Source organism: Petromyzon marinus, chromosome 10 (assembly GCF_048934315.1).
Source record: "Petromyzon marinus isolate PM22_M1 ecotype Great Lakes invasive population chromosome 10, UKy_Petmar_22M1.pri1.0, whole genome shotgun sequence".
NCBI classification, from domain to species: domain Eukaryota; kingdom Metazoa; phylum Chordata; class Hyperoartia; order Petromyzontiformes; family Petromyzontidae; genus Petromyzon; species Petromyzon marinus.
Window position 1 is genome coordinate 15732425 of NC_133676.1, and position 16621 is coordinate 15749045.

The following is a 16621-nucleotide window of genomic DNA, read 5'->3' on the forward strand; positions in this document are numbered from 1 at the left end:
GCGTGAGCTGCTCGAGTGAACGGCGTCTCGCGTGACCCCCCCATCTGAGCAGGGCACACAGCGGCGAAGACACCGCCCTGGTGTCGTCTATCGCTGTTCCCTCGACAAGCCCCTTAAGCCTTTTCTCTCTCGCTCTCCCACTTCCACGACGATTTTCAGCTAAAGCGGCTTCAAGATAGAAGATAGCCAAGTGAGCTTCTGAACACCTGCTACTCACAATGCAAAGGACATAAAGGACCTTTTTTCACAATAAATCATTCACAGCCACACAGTCTCCCCAGAATCCACTCTCAGCAAAAGCTACAAGAGAATACGGATTGTGAAGGAGACAAAAAGCCTCTCCTCTCTCTCTCTCTCTCCAGACACAGCAACTCCCTAGCACTGGCTCCCTCCTTTCTCACGTCCAGCATCCAAGCACGCCCCCTCCCTCCCTCCCGTCCAACTCGCTAATGCGGCAGGCCCCCTTACCGATCCCCAAGACAGCGTAAATTCCATCACATTTCCGCAGCAAAACAGTTCACGCTGATCCAAATGAACAATGCAGCTAAAAAAGAGCCGCTCTCCAAGTTCGAAAATTGGCACCGGAGCAGATTTATACCTGCCGCTTTCAAAAGAACCGCTTTTGTTCCGTTTGTTCGCACATTAAGAATGCACGTTTGGTTGTTGGAAAACCGCTTGCCTGTTGCCGCTGCTGCTCGGGATGGGCGCCGTGTTCGTATTTCACCGTGAAGTAATTTCAATGTTAACGTCTGAAGAGCCACCCGTCCGAAAGCGGTGGACAACAAGGTGAGCGGAGTCTTCGGCAGTCTTCACTGCGATTGGCTTCATAGCGAGCAATGCACAATGAGTGGCGTTTGGAGTCTGCACCGAGCAATGGACATCTCCAAGGTTGCCTCGACATAAACGTGCAATTGAGTATCCGGTCGCAATGCATTAACATCGGCGCTGGAAAATACCAAGTTAGCCAGGCGTGATACTGGCCCCAGAAGTCATTATCGATCAGGCTAAAATCATCAACTGACTACAACTGAAAACCTGATTTAATAGCAAATGGCTGAAAGCCGGATTCAATCCCAGGGTGCGAGAGAGTCAGAGTGAAATTGTCTCCATGTTCAAATTAGCTTCAGGCGGCGGCTCAAACGGCATCAGCAGCCCTGGGTCAGAGCGGAACGTTTCACATTCCAACGGAGGCACCGATCTACGGGAGAGGCGCCGTTAATTTCACATGGAGCGGTACTTGATTTTTTTTTTAGAAACTTTGACAAAATGATGGGCCGAGTCAAACACCAACCGAGAACCGACAGCAACAGTCTTCTGCGGTGTGCTCTTCCAGTTGTTGATCGCTCGGATGCATGGACCAACCAACCACACCGATTTTGCCTCTTCTTTTTCTTGTCACGAGCCTCCTGCTCGTGACGTTCGACAGATTACTAATCAGGTTGTTTTATTCGTGGGAGGCAACTGAATGCCCATGATATCACATCTCCGATGCGATATCGGGTTTGCGTGGCGTGTTGCTCAGCAAGACCTCCGATATTTCCCTCAGCAGGGTTGGCTACAGACGGTGTGAAAGAAATTCAACATACATACGTACACATTACATCCAGACAATACATCAGAGCTGCGCTACCAAATTATCCAAACCTATATTGAGTGCTGCTTGTGACGCCTTCATCAAACGAACGTGGCTTTGAACGCTGTGACTGTAAAATTGACCGTGTGCAATAACCCTCACGATGAGAAGTTAACTGGAGGAGCAGGATAAATTCCGCACACACGGGGGATATTTATAAGGTCGCACTTATTACGCACAAAGTGCTCGCCACAAATGAACCACAACACCTCGCTGATCCCGTTAAGCAGCATGAACCGTCACGTGACACTCCGGTCATCCCCACAGCGGCTTCTCGCTGGCCATCGAACAAAGGCGGCGGTCAACGCATCGCACGGCGCTTTCACATACGCTTCTGCGGCCGTCTGGAACGCTTTTCCTTCCGATATTAGGAAGCCACTGAAACTATGCACTTTCGAATCATCTCGGTAAAAAAAAAATAACTCATTTCTGAAGAACGGCCTTTTGCGTTTGAGCCCGCTGCACCACGCAGGCACGGCCGCGGTGCCTCCCTCACCTGCCAGGCTGGAGCGAGGGTGCTCCTTGCGGGCGCATTGCTCCGAGTCCTCCGGCCCGGCCCTGCCCAGCGCTGCCAGGGCCACCAGGCACACGGCGAGCCTCGCCAACAGGGAGGCCACGGCCGCTGAACGCGCGAGCGGCGGCGGCAGGGGCGGTCGGTAGGGGCCGAGGTGGGGCGGCCGGGATGGCATGGTGCCCAGAGCGGTGGTCCGGCTGGCGCGGGAGGGGGGAGCTGCAGGGTGCGTTGGGGGCTGCGGCAGTCACCCAGACGGCCGCATTGTAGACAACAGGAGCTGCAGAAATGCACAGAAAGACAAGCCCTGTGAATTGTGGATTCATCGGCAAAGTCACGGTCGAGGTTGTTTATTTATTTGACTCAATTGGGGTACGAGTCAAAAAGTTCGAGTGCGATGGGAGCGGCAGTCATCTTCAAAAGCAGTCCTGTGCCGACGATGGAAGTTCCACATTTTCATGGCAGGCGCGAGTATATCCATATGTTGACCACTGTTAACTGCTTTTAAAGGATTTCTAATTGAATTTATCGTGCGAGGTTTGATGTGCTGACTCAACTCCAGCATGGTTGTTAACCTGAAAATGTCCCACCGAGACCCGAATGCTCTAACCACGGCGCAACCTGGCTGTGAGTGTGTGCCAAGTCGTCTTCCTATTTGCAGAATGGATGTTGGTGAATGTGAAGTCGCAGTTGCACTGCACACATTGTTATGAATGTCACAGTACAAAAAAAAGCTGCTGACAAGGCAGCTTCAAATTTTATTCCGCGATAATGAGGTAACATGCCGATGCCGCTTACATTCATCATCACGAATAGAGTATTCAATTCCCAATCAATTACGAGCTCTAGTTATTCATAGGACATGCACAATGTTCACTTTGGTATGTTCTTTACAACCTCAATTTCGATGGGAATTGCGTCCCATATTTATTTGTGGCAATAAATCTGCAATCTCCCCTTTGCAATTACGTACAGTATAACGTTGAATAATATTTCCAAATGTTAGCAGGCATTGAATCAAATCTACATTATAAACTAAAGGTTTGCCCCTAAGGTATCGTAGTGAAATGATGAGTAAGAGTCACAAGGTGGCGGGATGTCAACTACCTCGCCTGGTATACAGGAGGTCGTGGGTTTGATCCCGACCCTGATGCCTGCTGCTGTATATTTAGAGTTTGCGTGTTCTTCCCGTGGTCGTGTACATTTTTCTCTGAGTCCTCCGCTTTTCCCTCCACATTCGAAGCATGCGTTCAGAGTATTTGGCTGCTATACATTTCCACGTGATAAGCCACTTCGTTGAGCTTTCATTTGTGGCCAGGTCGCTTCTTAAAAGGAGCTACAGTACATAGCTCAGCGGGCCTTTACCTGATAAAGTAAAATAAAGTAACAACTAAAAATGGTCACGAAAAATGGAGGATAAACAAGCTGTACAATGAAAGAAGAACTTGCGATCAATGGGGGAACTTGTGCCGTGTGGAGGATGTTAGGCCACCGAGGCAGCCATTGCAGTGGCACCCAGAGGTCAGTGACCGATGGAAGATCTAAAGCGAGATGGTGGGAAACTGTAAGAGCAGGTCTTGGAGGCTGGGTGTTACTCGTGCAACAGCTGTGAGGTCTGGCCGAGGAAATGAAGCCATCCTGTAATGGCATCAACAGCATTGGCTTTGATTATAATCAGAGCCAATGCTGTTAATAATTATTTAATGATGATCAAAAATAATAATATAAAGGCCTTGATTCAGAAAAAAACCTGCATTAAGTCTCAATACTTTTGGAGGAGGGTCCTGCATTTGTACACTTTTTGGTAATAGTTATATCCACCATAGAAAAAATAATGATAGAAATCAAACAAGTTAACCCAGATCCAGAATTTGAACTTGCAAACTTCTATCTCGGAAACAGAAAGTCGTGAGTTCAAATCCTGGTTGGGGGTTGACTCAACTCATCATCCCCCTGGGGGTCAATAAAATGATTACCACTTTGTGGGAAAATCAACAGTGGGTGTGCTATGGAGAGAGTCACCCCCACATTAGGAACGTGGGATTTATCTCACTGGCTTAGGGCTATAGGCAGGAGATGAGCATTGCCTCAATGCAGTAAAACATAATTCAGACTTAATACTACGATACATGCCAGGGGCATTGCACCACAATGTCCTTACGTTTTCGTCACGATCTCTACGACGTATAGTCAATGCTAATACCGTGTTAATAAACCTCCTGCTCCCTTTCACTTGCTTTACCGGATTGACCTCCACTAATTTCAGAGCACAGCGTGTGCTTATGCTGTTAATGGCTGGCAGCATTTCGAAATCACAATAATGGCACCAGTCAAAATTAAGTGAAATTCCACAGGAGCTCTGCCCCTCCCCCCAGACTTCCCTTGCATTGGTAATTGCATCATGTCTCTGCGTGCACGATCGTGGCTTTGACATAACTGACGTCATATGCCACCGCCCCAAGCGTGTTGCTTCATCATCACTAGAAATACAGATGGACGGCGCTTGTTGTTGTTGGCAGAGTTCTCGACTCAAAGTCAGGGGGTTCGTGAGTTCAAATCCTGGTCAGGGAGGGCAAAAAATCATCACTGCATTGTGTGTAGACAACATCCACTTTGTAGAGGAAGTCATCCGATGGAGAAATTAGTCCCCGCATCAGAATGTTGAATTTCCACCAATGGCTGTCGGTTCTAGCAACAACAAAAAAATTCAAAGCTTTTCATTTTCTCGTTTTGAAGATAAAAAAAAACAAAACGTAAAAAAAAGAATTATCACATCGAGTACATACCCTGCACACTAAATTAAAAGCTCAACAGCATTAGAACGCGGGCATTTAGCATCAACGATGTAAGTCTCACAAAACCCTACACTCAGCTGCTCGCCGGCTTAACGTGCGAAGCACTTTATAAAGTTCACACGGCCCGGGTTAAAAACAACGAAAAAGAGAGAACAAAAAAAAATCTGCTGCCCCTTGCATTTTTCACACCAAGAAGCTGATTATTAGTTTTGGTTCCAACTCCCACACCACTCGCCCGCCAGCCCCCACCCCTCTCATCCCCACCGCCTGCGAAAGGAAAAAAAAACCCACAACCCGCTGAGGTTCGTCATTGTAACGCGGTGGCCGTGCGGAGCTGGGGCTGAGCCGAGCGCACTCGCCCATTCCTCACGTCAGGAATGGGCGAGCGAGTGAGAGCTGTCAAACCCCCAGATTGACGATGATGACTATGATGTTGCGTGCATTTCTATAGCTGCGTCAAAGACATCTGCAGCCTCCAAAATTGGGATGGTCAAAAATCACGGCCGTTTACTTCTATATATATGTGGCCATCATTTAAAATATAAAACCCCTGTACCTGTAGCACTGCTCTTGTTTATTTTTGAGATTTATTTTTCATTGTTATCACAAAATTATGCCTTACTTGTGCTGTACAGTAAGAGGGATGCTGTACAGTCTGTTTTATAGCACGCTACGTTTTGTTTTCTTATCTTGGCAAAGTGGTGACACCTCCGTTAAATGAATGCCCTTTGTGGATGTTGGGACTGTTGGAAATCCACATCCAATATATTTTTTTACCGATTTCTGGGATACAAAAAAATGCATGCCAAACTCAAATTCATGGGCTTTTCTGTGTTTGTGTATGTATGTGTGTATGCACAAATTAACTTAGCTGAGACCAACAACTTACTCCATGCAAGTGTCCTATTTAACAAAGGGATGGCAAGATACCTGTTTCTTTCGGTAAAGTCATGTAGAAGGGAAACAATAAAATAACAAAAATATTAAGCAATCAAATTCTCACGACGTTTCGACTGCAACACAAGCAATCATCATCAGGTGTGAAAACCACAGCAAGAAAATTTGAAAAAAGTGGCGGTTTTTTTTAACGTTAGCACCACGGAGAGCGATTTGGCAGTTTGTTCAGATGGACGAGTCCATCTATGTTCGGAAAAGAGGAAGGGGGAGACGAAATAATGGATGTGGTCTGAAAGCCACCGTAAGCGTGAACAATCAATTAAGACCCGAAATGGTTGATCAAGTCCTTCCAATGATTGCTAAGCCAAAATCCATCTTCTCGGTTGAAATTTTCTCTGTGTTTGTATATGTGGATAGCCCCATGAACGAATCTCTCATGGTAGCCAGATGGCTTGCAAAGAACCCCTGTCTTGGAGAAGTCAATGTCATGTGAGCCTACTGAATTATAATCGTGATCTGCCACGGCCGAGGTGTTGGTCCTACCGTGTTTTAGGTCTGCTTTGTGTTCACGAATGCGGTCCGAGATATGACATTAAGTTTATACAATGTAACTACTACCACAGAGGTAACTTAGTTTGTAGACGCCAGGTATGTCGGGAATCACATCTTTTACAGACCGAACCAGATCACGGATTTTATGTAATGTGTTGAATGTAGGGTAAAGTGATGGTTTTCAAAGACTCCTCAAGAGGGTCGTTCTTCATGGTTGGAGTGATAGCTTTGCGGATTGTGTAGTCGGAGTAACCATTAGCCTTAAGAGCTTGGTGTACATGCTTGAGTTCACTGGCGATGTGTTCCTGGTCGGATATGCATTGGGCTCTATGGTGCAGAGTCTTGATGAGGGAATTCTTCTGGGATGGATGGTGGTGGGAATCCGGCTTCAGGTAAGCATCCGTATGGGTAGCTTTCCTGTAGACAGAGTGGCTCATTGAACCATCAGGTCTCTTTTTTATTAGGACATCCAAAAAAGGGAGCTTGCCATCTTTTTTAACTTCCATGGTAAATCTGATGGCTGGGTGTATGGAACTGATGTGGTCGAAGAATTGGTCTAGAGCAGGCCGGCCATGTGGCCAGATGACAAAAGTGTCATCCACGTACCTCTTCCATAAGGTTGGGTGCAGAGTGGCAGTCTGGATGGCGTCAGTCTCAAATTTCTCCATGAAAATATTGGCGACAACCGGAGATAGGGGGAGCCCATTGGGGTGCCCTCAGTTTGTTTGTAGAAAGTTCCATCCCAAGTGAAGTATGTATTGGTTAAGCAGTGTCTCACCAGGGGGGGGTACCTCAGTGTTTCGTCCTTAATGAACCAAGTCTTCAATGATTGCGATGGTGTCAGGTACAGGAACTTTGGTGAATAAGGAAATTACATCAAAACTGACAAGCAGGTCGTCTGGGGACAGGGAAATACCCGTGATTGTCGATACCAGGTGAGTAGAATTTTGTACCACAGATGGACTCGTCCACCTGACTAACTGCCAAATCCCTCTCCGTGGTGCTAACGTTAAAAAAACGCCACGTTTTTCTAATTTTCTTGCTGTGGTTTTCACACCTGATGATGATTGCTTGTGTTGCAGTCGAAACGTCGTGAGAATGTTATTTTTTATATTTTTATTATTTTATTGTTTCCCTTCTATGTGACTTTACCGAAAGAACCAATAATATGAATCCCTGCAGTCACGAAAGCTTTACATCAAAAGATACCTGTTATCAAACTCAAGCGCTCAGAAATGATAATAAGTATTCTCACGTGACACAGCGTGAGCCCAAACAGCCACCTGGCCCTTTATACATTCCACATTTCTTCGAAACTACCCCCACAGAGTTTGCTGAAAAAAATGTGTTTGTCAAACGGTGGGTCAGATAAACGCCATATCGTTAACTCCAGTTGCTATTCATACGGAGCCATTTATAATGGCCGAATTTACAAGCTGGACTACAAACTCCAATAACCGTTGCGCCTATTGTTTTATGAGCTATTGAGAGACGCGGCGCTTGATTGATGGCCCTATCTCTGACAGTTTTAAATAATGGTTTTTCATTTGGATGTTCATAAAGTCAACTCGTGCTCTCATATATCGCAGTACTTATTGGTGCAATAACCCTTTTAAGACCGTCGTTATGAAGACCAACCCGATTTTATTACGGGGGGGGGGGGATATTAAGTGAGATATTGAACATGATGAATATAGAGCGCATGACGATCACACTCGGTGACTTTTGATATCAATTTTAAGGTGTGCAATTTTAGGCCTGCATGAGAGAAGGTTGGGCAACTTAAGGCTTCCCCCCCATCTAATGCGGGAGGATGGGTGTCTAAAATACGAATTGGAAATTAGTTTTTAAAGCTCATGAATTCTAAAACTCAGAGAGCGAGCAGAGCTCCCATACCGCCTCTCAATCTTGTGAAATGTATCAAGTGGTCAGTCATGTTCCGACAAAATGCAGCTGTAGGACAATGAACGGAAGAAGAGCAGTTCAACACGTACAGTATGTGTTTTTCCCCAAGCGCGCTGCACTTGTAACATTTCAGATTCTCCTTCTGCTCAAAAGGAACACGAGGTGGTCCTCACGTTTAGTGGTGAATGTGGGCCATTCCTACAAATTTCGATTTAAAGCTTTCGTGACTGCAGGGATTCATATTCTTGGATCTATCAGTAAAGTCATGTAGAAGGGAAATAATGAAATAATAAAAATAAAACATTATAAAATACAATTCTCACGACATTTCGGCCACAACGCAAGCAGCCGTCCCTTCTACGTGACTTTTCCGAAAGAACCAAGAATATGCATTCCTACAAACTTTACAATCTTATGACAGGGAGCAGTCGATTACAGGGCGACCACTGTTGGTACTGTCACTGAAGACGAACTCGCTATATGATTGACTGTGGAATGATGATCGTACATTTTGGTATGCCCTCCAAGATTTGGCCTCTAAAACGTGAGTGAAGCACTCACTGCCACCTAGAACTATTATCTCGTGCGGTATCAGATTCTTATCTTATCACGTCGAGGACCCTTAATCACTGATTCAACAGAGAACCCCTAAACATCACTGAGGCTTGTTTTTAATCTCGTCCAATACCGAACTCTTGACTCATTCAATACAGAACTCTCAATTCTCCTGATTGAAAAATAAAATACAAATTTACATCATCCAATACAGAACCCTGTTTTCATCCGATAACAGAACCCTCGCATCATCCATTCAGCATCGACGTCATCAGCAACCAATGGGCAAGCCAGTGCTGAAGGCCTCCTAAGGGGTCCAACCTTCACGTTCCACGGTCTCGCGGTAGAACGTTCACCGCTTGTTGCACGGAGGTTCAACGGTTCGAATCCAACGGCCGTCACGACCATCACCGTTACTGCACGACGCACCGTCCGCTTTGCCCTGGACGTTAAAGATCTCCCGACGTTAATCGCAAAAAAGAGTAGGGGGCCATCGTGCGCGCCGGTATCAGAGTCGAAATTTGACAAATTTTGAAAATGACTCACAAATTACTCAATTTATGTCATCGCAATCATCTCCTACCTCTACCGGCAGACCAATGCCCCAGGTCACCCCTGCGAATGAGACGTACCGCGGCCTCTTGAGTTTTCACGTGTGTTTAACAAAGTTATCTTGAAACTTGATCCCCTCATGGCCCTGTGATGTACAACAGTCTATCGCAGCAGCTGCCCGCGAGCTAATTTAAATGGCTTCATCTCCTCGGTGGACGTCCTCTCGGACGCGTTCCGACCGAATACCGTTCATCGTTTAACACAGAAGCCTCATCGTAGTGACGAGGAGCCACTGCTGCAGGCGCGCAGAAGCCTCTGCTCAGAGAAAACGAAACGAGGCACCCGTTTACAATCGAAGGTTAAAGCAGCTGTCGCAGCATTAATAAGAATAGGACATGAATTCTGAGTCAAAATCCCATCTTTGAAAGGAACCTCCAACTAAATTACAAAACAATAACATTAATTGATTATAAATTACTGCGCTCAGTACAATATATCTTGCCAAGCAATATTTTTAAACGTCGTCTCATCCGGTTAAGCAAAGAACTGTACATCGAAGCGAAATTAATTACATTACTCAATATTTATGTTTGCCATCTTGTGTGTTTATGGCATTTGTAGACTTTTGATAAATACCCAAAGATGGCTGGTTATGAAGAGGGCTTTGAAGTGCCACGTCAACCGCACGGCTCATATCAATTTGGCTGGGGGCCCGTTAATTCTGGCTGACCGCGCCGCGCCGTGTGAAAGTATCTCTGGCAATGCGTAGCAGGTTAATCCTTCACGCCACGCCAAGTCAGCACTTCGGACAGATCCGTTCCAACTTTCTTGACCTTTTTTTTTTCAAAAATCATGACTGAGTGAAAGTGAGCGTGGGTCACACATTGGCAAGAAGCCCTCGGTCTTCAAATCGGTCCGGTTCACGTGACTCCTTGCTCAGTCGAGCGCTAAGTTGGCACTCGGCTCGGTTGGCAGCGTTGCACAGGATTGTGGAAATTCCACATTGCCATGCCAGGGGCCAGTCTGTCCGTAGAGTAATGACCATTGTCAGCTTGACATAGCGATTATTAATTTTCTATCAACCCCAGAGAAATGGTGTGCTGATTGCAACCATAGACTGGGTTTTGAATGCACGACCTTCCGATTGTGATTTATGTGTTCTGTAAACATTGCCACCAGGCCAGATTAGCAATAACAGTGTGGGGTGTAGCGCTCTGATGTGTTTTGTTATTCTTCATGATGTCTGATTGTGAGTTATGATGGACATGTTGCTGAAAAGCCCACGGTATAACGCAGAAACAGATCGGAAAGCTACAGATGCAGTATAACCACAAACAACGTACGCATCAGTACACTGTGAGGTGGTTGGTGGCACGTGCTTCCTCAAACAAATGCCCACCGCTGTTATCTAACGGCACGAGGGGTTCCACGTGACTTACATGACAGTGGTTTGTTTCATAATGCAGCACGGTGACTTTGGAAAAGTTACGTTAGGTAAATGCATTTGGCCGCACATCAAAGCCGAGCATAAATCCAAACAGATACTTCGTGCTTCATGGAAATAAATTTCGAGGCGGTATTAGCCCATACCAAAATGTACAATTATGGTCTTCTCCCAGTCATGGTAAAAGCTACATATTGTATAACACCGTTAACCCCTGTTTTCTTTGAAGTAAAAATGTGCAACATCTCTCGGTAAGAGGCAGGTGGCACGTGGGTTTTGAGAAATGAAAGCATTGCCTTGCTCCGTTCACAAGTAGGCGCGTGTCTCATAGGCAAATGCACGAGATCACTGCAACACTGCAAAACTAGAACAAAAAGTGGTTGCTTGAGAAATACACTTTTACATTTCTTCATTGGTAGGAACCCACTAAATTACGAGTTGTATTGCAGAATTTTGATAGCCTACTTAAAAACCATGATGGGATAGTAATGAAAGAGTCTCTCCACATACAACAAAACCTTTTTTTAGCCCATCAACCTCGTGTCCTTTTGCGACTAATATATTTGATCATCACTTATTCAATCAAGCCACCTCTGGACGAGTTTCAACCTTTTAAATCTCATCAGCAGAGTAAGGTTTGTCGAACAAATACTGCTGGGTTGCCAGAGGTTATTAAAGGCTGACTGACTAATTTTAGTTTTAAGTGGGGAGAGAGACAGCTGTTTATTCCTTTGTGGAGTTATTTATTTCATTCTACCCATTGGATTGATGCATCACGGGGAGTCTGTGAGAGGTGGCATCAGATTGGGGAAAACCTTCAGCCGTGAGTGGATTGGCCGTGATGAATGTTCCCGAACAGTGAATAATGAGTTTTCGGAAGGGTAGAGTGGTCAGCTTGTGTGTCCAAGGTGTTTGAGGTGGAAGAAATTCATGTTTTGTCGCACAGGTCAGACAGCTATGGCTTCTGGAATAAAACACATTTTATTTTCCAATTTATTTATACTGCTTTAAAGGGGGGTAGAAAAAAACGTTCCACTCAAGGCGCTTTATGCAAATGCCGTTGAAATCTAAGGAAAATAAAAGTCAGATCAAAGTCTCTCTCTGCTCACAAGAGCAATGGTGCATTAATTATATATGTTGTCAGCCCTGAGCTATTGGTGAAACTTCCATATTTCTATGATGGGGTCCAGTTTATTCATAGGATGACCATTTTGGATTTCCCACAAAGCAATATCCATTGTATCCACGCCGACAGACTGAGTTGAATCCTGACCAGGATTTGAATTCGCTGTTGCCATTAATTGTGAGTTCAACGCTCAAACAATAGCTTTAGTTGGCCAGAGATACTATGTATGTATACAATCAACATACATACATACATGAAAAGCTGATTTGCAAAGATAGAATGTTACACAAAATACAGATGAATTTCAATACCTGCCCAATATTGTTTGTAAGACACGTTAAAGGTTACTCATAATTGTAAACATATAATTCGATAAATAAATGTTGCATAAATTCGAATCACACAATGCCAAAGCACCTTGGAAATTTTTTAAATTAGGTAAACTACGGTGACAGATTGGAAGAACGAGTCCAACACAATTTTTGAATTTGCTATCTATATTCTGCAGGGTTCGGTCAGTGTCAGATATCCGTCACTCAAAGGAATGTGCGCGGATTACCGCAAATAGCAAAACGAAAAACAAATTGACCTGCCAGATATTGCTGATGATTCCGTAAACAAACGGAAGGCTTTTAATGAGACAGAACATGCACAAAATCACCAGTGTGCATCCCTTCGCTGACAACTATTTAACCAATTTGCCAAAAACAAACGAATGCATTGCACTTTGATGTTCAATCAATTGTTTTTTTTTAAAGTCAAAGTGTCTCTACTCAAACGAGCATGGGGTTAATGCTTATCGACATTCCCAGGCCTGAGATAGGTGTGGAAATTCTCCAGTTCTTCGGCGAGGGCCATTCTTTATAGAGGACGATCTCCGTTGATCTGCCCTAAAGCGGTAAAGGTGCAGGCCTGCAATGTCTTGCTCATGCCACTGCTGGTGGAAGGGCTTCCATTAGAGGGAGCTCTACAGGGCCCCTCTAGGCAATATTTTTGGCCTACCCTTCCATTCTGGCCAGATGTCCTGAAGTACGCACACACTTTGCCCGTGATCTGCTTATCGACATGACGTCAGAGGCGAATATTAACCAGCATGTCGGCTTTTTCAAAGAGGGCCCTAAATGAACACTTTCCCATTCTGAGACACCTGCAAGTTACGAGATGGGTCCCATTCACCGCTGAATCTTGGAGCGCGCAAGCGGTTCAGCGTTAATTATATTCAGTGAGACGTAGCACCGTTGTTTTTAAAGACGCTGTACACGCCGCAGAAAACCGTAGCGACACGACCGCACTCTATGATTGCTGGCACCAAACTGTGCCACACGCTCTCCCGCATGACATTGTGGGAGCCTCGGTACCGATACAGTTTTTTTTTATTTTTGTTTTTACTCCGATTCCGTTATGATGACGTACGTGTTAAAATATAAGTAGAAAAAAACACATTCAACACGTATATTGTTGGAATCTCAATGTCAGGAGGGGGGCGGGGTTCCTACACCCCCCCCCCCACCCCTTTGATCTGCCACGGGCTGTGGTGTTCCCGTTGCTGCTGCTGGGTGGACCAAAGCAGGCGAATGCTCGTAAATCTCTCTCCGTTCGTTTCAGCCGCCACGCCTCCCGTGAGCGGGACTCGATGGTGGTGGTGTTGGTATGGACGAGGAGCCAAGAGGCCCCCAAGCCGGGAGAGATTCATCCGAGGTGTTTATGAAAACGGCATTCTGCGTTACTACAGGCAATAGGCGCGGAGGCTTGAGGCACGTTTTATAAGCGGAACCAAAGAAAAACAAAAAGTGTTTTACGATGATCATTTGGCCACTCATGCCTCGATAGTGGAAGCAACACAAAGGCTGGCTGAATGCACGGCTTTGCAGCGTTGCACCGTGGGGTGCTGTTAATGCTTAATGTCGGTAATGTTCTTCTTTCACCGTCCAAAGTTAATTAATGTGGCTGGTTAATTAAACTAGCTGGGTGGCGCTGTGGTTACAACGTTCGACTCATGACAAAAGATTGCAACGTTTGAATTCTCTGCGGTGATACGAGCCGTGCGTAATGGCACGCTACAGGTACCGTGACGCATCGCTGAGAGGATCATCATGGGTGAGCTTCGCAAGTTATCGCTACTGAGCAGGGAAGCTGTCGTGGTGTGACGGTGAGCACACTGGACTTGCGAGGCAGGCCGCAGGCCCTATTCGTTCTCCCGGCGTGGCAGCTGAAACAATGGTGCACAACATTTCGATTTAAAGCTTTCGGTAAAGTCACGTAGAAAGGGGAAATAATGAAATAATAAAAAAAAACATAATCAATTAAAGCAGCCGTCCTCAGGTGAGGACGGCTGCTTGCATTGTGGCCGAAACGTCGCGATAGTTTATTTTATTTTATTATGTTTTATTATTTTATTATTTCCCTTCTACGTGACTTTACCGAAAGCACCAAGAAAACGGTGCACAAGTCTTAAAAACTCCCCTCCCCCTTTCGAAGACGGCTGGCCAGCGTGGAAGGAGGAGTCGAGTTGGCTCTGTCAGCAGCGGCGCATGCAAGGCATTGGCAGGGCTTTTCCCTTAGCTGTCACCGTTCGCCTTACTAAGCATGCGAAAGCTGATGGCTTTAACGTGGATGTGTGATTTTGTTGCATTTAAAATTACTGCAGAAACAACGCAAGCAGGTGTGACCAACCGTGACCAGCCACGTGGGAAAGCATCTGCCCAATGTGCTTCGCTCATGCTGCAAAGCCAACGGCAGTAGTGTCGTGCTTGTACACATCAGATTGCATTTACCTCATATTTATTAGTTTGAGAAAATGCATTTTTTTTAAACCTACAATGCATTACGGTATTTGAGAACACTAAATGCGCGTGACTTGAGTCACCAGTAATGAGAAAGCTATCACACAGTAATCAGAAACTGATAATGGAACTTATCAGCTTCAGAAACGGATTACTTTTCAAAAGGAACCCTTCCAATACTGCCTGTGCATTGTAGACAATGTCCAATTGTTTATTGAGAGCAAGGTAAGAAGCAAAGACTATGATGTCCTGATGACATACAGCACGCATACCTTAGAGACGTGCATACTAACGTCTGCTTTTAAGGCTTGTCTGTCCGTGCGCCAGGAGTCACACATACAAAAATAAATTCCATACATTTGCGCCTGTAATCCTTGGCATAGGAAGACGTGCATTTCTATTCGAAAACACTCGCATTCTCAACGGCTAAGTGAAATTTAAGAAACAAGGAAAGCATTGTTGTTACCTGGGAACATTATCTAAGAGAGTTGTGAACAGATCCAATGAATATTGTAACTCCACTCATATTAGGGCTTAGCTTACACTTAGGATAAAGATCAAAATCACGTCTTTGATATTAAGGAACACCTCACTGAGTGTCTTTTATTTAATAGGCCTATTTTTTGTGACCAAATAACGTTTTTATATAGTCAAGAAAGTGTGGATAGAAAGACACCAAGGAACCCATAGAAAATCCATAGTATTACCATCTGGTCCTATTTCATATCACAAGGGAGAGAGTGTACTTGGTCAATCAAGTGTGACATCTCACACCTTCACTTCAAGTGACAATGTGATTCCTGAGATATGTTATATCTGCCCTAGATTCCTCTTCCGAGTTTAAGATTTTATCTCTAGCAAGCCATGAGAGCACACGAGCAGCAAAAAAAAGTGGTTTATGGGTGGCAATTTACAAATGGTAGCCCTTAGGGAGCCAGTCGGAGCAATAACTCAGGATAGGGACAGATTCTTCATAAGAATAGAGCAAATGATATCAAGTACATGAAACATATTGAGCCTGCAGAGTATTGTGAGAAACTCCCAAATGCCATACACCTCAAAGCAGCCTGTTCTACAATTACAACGCAATGCCATTAAATTCCCCGCAGTGTTACATGATCAGCAAAAATAATGTTTTGGAGAAGAAAAAAAAGCGTAAATGTTCCAATTTTCTCCCATCTTGATTTTAAACTTATTTAAGCCGTGGTGATAATTTGGTGGTGTTTAATTGGCAATTAGTTTTGCCAACTTGGTTAAATATTTTAATTCCTTCATGCTGATATTCCACATTTTTCAATCACATTTTGTAAAAGTGAATGTACTTATTTTAGATCCACTAAGAGGACGAACTCAAGAAAATAATATATATTCTTGGTTCTTTCGGTGAAGTCACGTAGAAGGGAAACAATAAAATAATAAAAATATAAAAAATATTTTTATTCTTTTATTGGTTCTTTCAGTAAAGTCACGTAGAAGGGAAACAATAAAATAATACAAATATAAAACATTGTTTCATTATTTTATTTTATTGTTTCCCTTCTACGTGACTTTACTGAAAGAACCAAGAATATGAATCACTGCAGTCACGAAAGCTTTAAATAAAAAAATAATATATGTTGGGGTTTTTTTCCCCCAAAAGTATTTTAATTACAAAACAATTCAAGTACACACAGATGATATCGAAGGGGGTTGATCCCAGCACAACACACATTACGGATTGCAGTGCAATGGAAATCTGTCTAAATTTATCGGCGCTTACAGCAGTTGCCCCAACAATCTATAGAGCTGTAGGACTCTTTAATTTGTCAAGTTAGTTAAAGTTTTTATATTTCGATATTGAACCGCCGCACGACGCACTTCACTTGTGA

At 44.5% G+C, this 16621-nt stretch overlaps 1 protein-coding gene across 2 annotated transcripts in view; it reads right to left on the reverse strand.

Moving 5' to 3' along the window:
- The window catches only part of LOC116940836 (semaphorin-5A-like), a 157369-nt gene that overhangs the window by 101902 nt on the left and 38846 nt on the right, over window positions 1-16621 (reverse strand). For both annotated transcript variants that reach the window (XM_032951075.2, XM_032951073.2), the window contains exon 2: window positions 2130-2424. In XM_032951075.2, coding sequence (XP_032806966.1) covers window positions 2130-2322 — 193 coding nt within the window. In that variant the 5' untranslated portion in view covers window positions 2323-2424. The remainder of the gene's footprint in view (window positions 1-2129; window positions 2425-16621) is intronic.